Raw genomic sequence first — 7,892 nt, 5'->3', positions numbered from 1 at the left:
TATTAATTACATATTTAATTATTTTTTATGTTTTATTTAAATAAATATTTAGAAAAATGAAATTGAAAAAGAATATTAATGAAGAGCTATTTTTAATTGTATTTTGAACAAATGAAAAAATGTTGGGCCTGCTTTTGTTTGGGTCTTGTTGGGCCTAAGTAGATGTACTTTTGGTCATCTCTCTCACTCTTTGGTCTTTTTGTTCCCCAAATATTTTCTATGGTTCTTTACACGATTACACTTGTGAATCTATGTGTCATGTGACGCTATGACCCAAAAAACCTCATGTATTTGTCTATTTGACCCAAAAGGTCAAAACCCCCTAAATGAAATCCTTCCTTGACCAACAACCCATTGCTTTGGTGTCTAAGATCAACAACCGAGAGCTGATTAACCAGTTCAGGCTTATAGCACTATGCAATGTGTGCTATAAGGTCATAATAAAAATGCTAGTGGAAAGGTTAAAACCACACTTGAATGATAGAATAGCGGCGTACCAGTCAAGTTTCATACTGGAAAGAAAAATTCAGGACAACATTATCATTGCAAAGGAGCTTATTCATACTATGAAGAGAATGAAGGGGAGAAAACGGTTCATAGCGATCAAAATAGACTTCGAAAAAGTCTATGACAGGATGAGTTGGGATTTTCTCAAGACTAGATTAGAAGAATTCAGATTGTCAGATAAGATGGTCGAGATTATAATGCAATGCGCGAGTACGGTATCGTTCAATGTTATTTGGAATGGGAATAAGACGGAAGAATTCATTCCAAAAAAAGGATTGCGACAAGGGGATTCCATTTCGCCCTACTTGTTCGTTATGTGCATGGACAAGCTCTCACACCTCATAGAACAGAATGTGCTGGACGGAGAATGGAAGCCAATTGGGGTGAGTAGGGATGGACCAAAAATATCCCATCTTATGTTTGCGGACGACCTTCTTTTTGCGGAAGCAACACAAGACCAAATGGAAAGAATAAAAGGTGTATTAGAAACTTTTTGTAATACTTCGGGATTGAAAATAAATGAAGATAAGACTGCCATTGTGTTCTCTAAGAATACGGTTGGAAGTACAAAGGAGGAGATTCTAAATTTGTCTAAATTTAAAGAACAGAAAGAGTTAGGCAAATACTTGGGAGCGCGCATCTCTGACAAAAGGGAAGGAAAGGAGAGGTATAAGGACATAGTGAGAAGGGTTTAAAGAAAACTTAAAGGTTAGAAGACTAAGTGTCTTTCTTTGGCAGGAAGATTAACACTTGCACAATCAACTATTAGTCCGATTCTGAACTACCAGATGCAGCATGAAAGGATACCTAAAGGAGTTTGTAGGGAGGTGGAAAGACTTCAGAGAAACTTCATATGGAGAGACGAACCAAATAAAAAAAGATTGCACCTGATTGGATGGAAGACTATGTGCCTGCCAAGACACGAAGGAGGATTGGGGTTCAGGAAGCTATCATCCAGGAATGATGCTTTCCTTATAAAAATTTTATGGCAAATGGATGAAAACCCAGAGCAGATGTGGGTGAAAGTTCTTAAGCACAAATACTGTGATGGGAACCTAATTGATGACGACACGAAAGGTAGAAACACATATTCGAGCTTCTGGAGAGAAGTTCTCGAAATTTGGCTAACTTTTCAATCAAACACTGTTAAGTTTATTGGGAATGAGAAGCGTACTAGATTTTGGCATGATCACTGGCTTGAAGGGGCAGGAGCACTTCAGGAGAGTGCCAAAACACAGATTTCAGATAGCAATAGCCTTGTCTCAGAATGGGTGGAAGAGAATGGAGAATGGAACCGGAGAAAACTCAATACCTATCTGCCAGAAGAGATTTCCAAAAAATTATAGCAACATACCCTCCTCATTTTGAGGCAGATGAGGATAGAAAAGGGTGGAAGCATAATGAGAATGAAGATTTCTCGATTGCATCGACCTATAGAGTTCTAAACAATTGAAGCAAACCTAATAAAACTATTTGGAGTCACCTATGGAGCTGGAAAGGCCCCCCAAAAAGTCAAGGTTTTCATGTGGACTGTTATGCATAAGAAAACTCATGCAAACCATAGAATAGCAAGATTGTTTGGTGGAAATGGAGATTGCAAGATTTTTTAAGGAGTGCAAGAAGATCTTCTACACCTATTCAGAGATTGTCCTAAAGCGTCAACAATTTGGGTTAATTTTCTTAATCCTATGGAATTGCATAAATTCTTTAGTCTTAATTGGGAAGATTGGGTGGAAGTTAACCTAAGAAAATAATTGGGACATAACCAAAATATAGATTAGAAGGATATATACATAGTTACATGCTCAAAAATCTGGTTTTGGAGAAATAAGGAAAATCATGAGGACAATTACAGAAGACCAATCCAGCCATATAGAGAAATCATCAAAGAAATTCAGGAAATTAACAAAACTTTTAAAAAAGCTTACCTGGTGAGAAAGGTGCGGGTGAGAAGACTGGGCCGGGTGGGATGGAAACCCCCGCCGAAGGGCTGGCTGAAGCTTAACGTCGATGGAGCGTTGGTAGGGAATGCGGGCAAGGCGGGTTGCGGCGGCCTCCTGCGGGATGAGAACGGAAAGTGGGTTGCAGGCTTCACTCACACGATTGAAACTGCTCTGCTTTCATCGCTGAACTGTGGGGTGTTGTACAAGGGCTGAACCTGACAAGGAGATTAGGGATGAAGAAGATAATGGTAGAATGTGACTCAGAGGGAGTGGTGAAGTTATTGAATGGGGAAAGAAAGTTAGAAAGGCACCCTAATTCTTTGATTAGAAGGATTAGTGAACTGAAAAAGCTTGATTGGAGAATTTTTTTTTGTACATAACTATAGGGAAGGCAACAAGTGTGCAGATTGCCTGGCCAGGAAGAGTATTGATCTTGATTTTGGGTTTTTGTTATGGGATTATCCATTCCCAGAGTTAGTTAGCATTTTCCAGGAGGATGAGAGGGGCTATCTTATCCCGTTCTATCTGTATTTAGTTTCTTGTTTTTTTCTTTTGGGCGTTTTAGCCTCGTTTAAATACAAAAAAAAAAAAAAATCTTATTTGTACATGTAAATATATGTAAATTTGTGATATAATCCCTAAAATTGAAAAACTGTCCAATTTATTTGGAACAAAAAAACCAACTAATAACTCCACTACATAAACTCTCATATAGTCATACACTCATACCCAAAAAAGAAAAAAATCAACCCATTCCAAGATACAAATGTAAGATTGACAAGTCGCCGAGGCCAGGAGAGCCAAAATTCCAAAAGTCTCATCAAAATTGTAACTAAGCTCCGTATTGAATTAATTGGTACCTAGTAATAACAAATTATAAGGTTTTTTTGAAAATCAACTTAAGTTGATCGAGTGCTCAACTCATTCGTCTGCTTAAATAAGTATTGGGAGTTCGAATTTCGCCTTATACTTATAACAATCAATTGATTAACCCCTTAAATGGAGTTCAGATCCACGACAGTCTTTGACCTATCGAATTAGGAGATATCGTCGCAATTTTTTTTTTTTTAAATGTTACTTTGAGAAAAGAATAAATACAAAAGAAATAAGTGTTGTAAAATAAATAAATAAATAAAATTGATAGAATATTTAATAACTAAAAAGAATTAATCAAAACTAGTAATAACTTATTTTATTTTATATTTATTAATAAAACAAGTATTTTTTTTTCTAGCATTACCAAATAGAGATTCTATATCTATTTTTCAATAATATATTATTATTTCATGCACATATATTATTTATGAGAGTATAAGTATATTTTGTTTTTACTGTGATTGTCTTGTCCCTCATACCATACGATCCTATTTATGCATGTATAAATTTATCTTTTTCCCAACCTCCTTAAAATTGAGTTGACCATACAAATTTTAAGCTGCCGCGACTTTTAAAAATTTGAGCCACCCAAATTGTTTTGAATGGTTGAAAGAATCACGACTTATTAAATAATGGATATTCATGTTATAACAGTTTCTCACACCAAAGTGAAGCCAAAATCTAAATTCTAATATAATTAGAGAAATGTAAGAAATTGAATTTAAATTTATTAGTTTTTATCAACTAATCATTAATATTTAAAAGTATTAGTTAAAGTATATTGTTGGATTATTAAATTAAAAAAATTCGATTAATAATTAAAAAAAATAATAATAAATAATAAATTTTAAGGATCATTTTAATAATTTTCGTATAATTATAATTTCACTTAATAAAGAGTTGTTCCACACTCTAGAAGGGCAGAACAGAAGCAAAACCCCACTGACATTGCAACAATTTGCATTTTGCGGTGTTAATTATTTATGAACATGACACGAAACAAAGAGTAATAATAACATAATAATAGCAGAGTAAATGACGAAAATGGTCATCTGATCTTCAAGCTGAGAAACCGTTGAGGTGAGTACATCCTCATGACTTTGTAGGCAGAGACGGATGATATCAGAGCCATCAGAATCGACGCAGCGTAGCCACACAACACAGCCGCTCCTATTTGGTCGCAGAATCTTGTGAACCTGTTACATACCTTGAGCCACTGTAACGCCTCTGATCCTGTTAATGCTAGCATCGAACCTTCTAGTGTTGCACAGTTTGTACCGAATGTCACATACACTGTCATCTGTTTCACATTTTTGTTCTAATTAATAAAAAATATTTGATAACAAAAAAAAAAAACTCAAAATAGCTCAAAAAGTCAATGTTGTTGTTTTTGGCATAGAAGTTAATCAGTACCAAAAAATATATTAGGGGTCGGATTGAGTGTTTTTTTTTTTCTTGGAGGCCTCGTTGTCCTTTCGAGATAATTGTCAGGGTCGGGTGGGGTATTCACTCAAAAATCAATAAAAAATCGTTAAAATTTATTTTATTTAGTATTTATTAAGAGGAATGCTAGGGGCCAGCAACTTTTGTGATTTGTAGCCATCAAGTAACCATCAATGATGGTTTTAATGGTGTGAGATTGGTATGAGATTTCATCCAATAGCTCACTTTTCTTTGCTGGTTACAAACGAGCCAAAATTTAACAAAATTACTGGTCCCTAAACTTTTTCATTTATTAATTCTAATAATAATTAATAAAAGTTAAATAAAATAAATTTCGACTGTTTTTTGTCTTCATAACATTACCCATTAATAAATATCACTTTCATGTAATTTACTACTACTACTCCTCTTCAATTGAATAAACTACTCTACCTGATCCAATAAGAACAAGATCCAAGCCAAGTATATATTAGACCCTTTATTGATTTTTTCTGAACAAGAGACAGTAGTGGTGTGTTTGCATAACCGAAGCACGTTATAACCAGCAGCCGCAGATGTTACATACACCAACATCCTAATAATAATAATAATAAGTTAAAAGCAGGGCAATTGCAGAACAAACAGAGATAGATACAAAGAATGGAAGATCAGAAGACAAAGGTTTTAATTAATTACTTGAGAGCTTTCATGTCTTTGTAGGTAGCTTTCTTCTCAATACTCAGCATGATAACCTTTGTTTGAGTGTCAAAAGCAACTAAACAAGCAGTTAGAACCAACATCACAATTGCTGAGATCCTCAAAGATGTTTCCCCTCTCGCCATTCTTAACTCCATCGTCATGAATTGAATGAATCTAGTGAATATGCACGCGTGTGTGCATACATACAAGTACTATACTCTCTGTTTACTTGATTATTATAGTGGTTGATTTGATTTGATACTCATGGTAGAGAAATGTCCACGAGCAAGTGGGATTTCTTTTTTTCCTTTTTCTTAGAACATACATAGTAATATGGATCGAAATTAATAATCTCAACCAACACCTAACCGAGTTCCTTTATTATTATTATTCATTATTATATTGTACTGCATCTAACTTACTAGCTAGCTTCTACCAACTTATTATGATTTGAATCTCAATGGATCCCTATCTTGTTTCTTGTAGCTAATAGTGACGCACTTAATTCATTTTGTCAGAAGTAACACCATACCTGTTCTCTTTATTTTCTGGTTTATTTATACATATTATGTAATATATATTTTTTAAAATATTAATGACCATGCTGCTATATTTCTTTGAGACAAGTACGTACATATATAGCTTAGGCCTAATCTTTAATGAAAGGTAGTGTGGTAGTGTGGTATTGCTTTTTCAAATTTAGCAATGTGCGTAATAGTATATTTTCTTTGTGCTGTGAAAATTGGTTAGCTGGAGGCTCATTTTTTTTTCGATATGGCAGCAGCGTATGTATTGTGCGTGGATGTGAAGAATATAGGTATTAGACATGAATGTGGGACAGTTTGTTTTGAAACAGTAAAAAGAGAAATTGGACTATTCGATTTCTTTGTTAAAAAAAATTTGCCTTCTAGTCGGATAGTTCGAGTTGTGTGGGAGAGAATTTGAATTTTGACTAAATTTTTTTAATTATTTAAACACAAATCGAAAGGTCTGACGGTCCAATTTTTGTTCCTGACATCACAGTTGCGTAAAATACCCATATACTCCATAACTGTGTTCTACACTATTTTTCTCTCCGTATCTATAAAAAAATGTGTTAGTTGAAAGGTTGGTTTTCTATCTTTAATTACTTTAATTTGCTTAGTACAACACGAACATGGCCATATATACACACACATGCACACGCATGTGGGACGAAGTTAATTAGAAAGGGCGGTACAGTTTCCTATACACTTAAGAAGCAATCCTCATTAAATTGTAGCCACATATATACTATATGGTCTGATTTCACTGCCTATATAGTATTACATAGTAGCAATTAATTTCTATTTGACTTCATAAATGGTTTGTTGCAACGTTATTCATAGTAGTTAAGGTTAGTTGAAGGAGAAACTTTTATTAGTGACTTATTTTTAATTTAATTTAATTTTTATTAATAAAATACCTTTAGAAACTTGTATTGTTAATTGGTTAAATAAATAATCCAATAATAATGTGTATGTGCAATATATAATCTAGTGGTGGGTTTCACGTACATGCACAACCGACGCAAAGACGTAATGAAAGATTGAAAGTGACCAAAGATTGCTACTTGCCATAAATTACTCGCATCCAAAGGAGTCAACTATTCCCGCTTTAGTCGTTTTCTTTCATAATTATATGATGTGAATATGTTATCTAGATTTTTAATTTGTTTCCTTATAAATCATATAAATTATATACACATCTTGAATTATTCAGATTTGCCTTATATACACACACACGTATCTTCAATTGCATAATTAATGTCATATACGGTGATACTTATTCTACTATGCTAAAGAAATTAAAACATGTATAATTGCATTGTGATTATTTTTCACTTTTTCGATATTTTATATAAATTCCTTTAATTTAGAGAAGTAATTAATAAGATCTGTTTGAGCATGGTTTATGATGATGATAAATTTAATTTGAAGAAGAAAAAGATAATAAATTAAAACAATACGAAGTGGATGGATTTCCTTGAGTAAGATCATTCAGTTGTACTTAAACATCGTCGCAATAAATTAAAGTGGGATCGGACTTCATTTCATTGTCCATATGCATGCGTTTTAATTTATTGTTTGAAGCTATGTATGTTATTTGAACACTATAATGATATGTATTTAATGAGAAATGACGATGTTATCCCGGCTCAATGGATCGTATACGTATAAAATTTGAAATTATATTTTGTCTTTCTCTGATGCTGTCATTCAGTACTTAACTTGCAACTTTCAAGTGTCCTTCACTGAGGGAAGAGTCATGTTGTGAGACAACTGCAATTAAATACACGCGTCCATCCATGCATGCTGTGATAAATAATAAAACCTAAAGAGAGCAGATGGATTAGAGGAAAAATATATCGAATTAATTAATTAAGCTTGATTATTAATGATCTGATGATTTAATTTGCATTTCAAA

General features: G+C 33.6%; 1 protein-coding gene across 1 annotated transcript; it reads right to left on the bottom strand.

Moving 5' to 3' along the window:
- Positions 1–4,160: 4,160 nt before the first annotated feature.
- LOC107642230 (CASP-like protein 2C1) lies at positions 4,161–5,977 on the bottom strand. The gene is made up of 3 exons (XM_016345527.3): positions 5,445–5,977; positions 5,202–5,343; positions 4,161–4,626 (listed from the first exon to the last, which is right to left on the bottom strand). Exons 1-3 carry the CDS (start codon positions 5,606–5,608, stop codon positions 4,375–4,377), a joined length of 558 nt encoding a protein of 185 aa, XP_016201013.1. The 5' UTR covers positions 5,609–5,977; the 3' UTR covers positions 4,161–4,374.
- Between the last annotated feature and the right edge of the window lie 1,915 nt (positions 5,978–7,892).

The sequence above is a fragment of the Arachis ipaensis genome, chromosome B1 (genome assembly GCF_059453495.1).
Source record: "Arachis ipaensis isolate K30076 ecotype BB chromosome B1, ASM5945349v1, whole genome shotgun sequence".
Classification (NCBI taxonomy): domain Eukaryota; kingdom Viridiplantae; phylum Streptophyta; class Magnoliopsida; order Fabales; family Fabaceae; genus Arachis; species Arachis ipaensis.
Note: the sequence above shows the minus strand (reverse complement) of the source record. Positions and strands in the feature narration are given on the sequence as shown.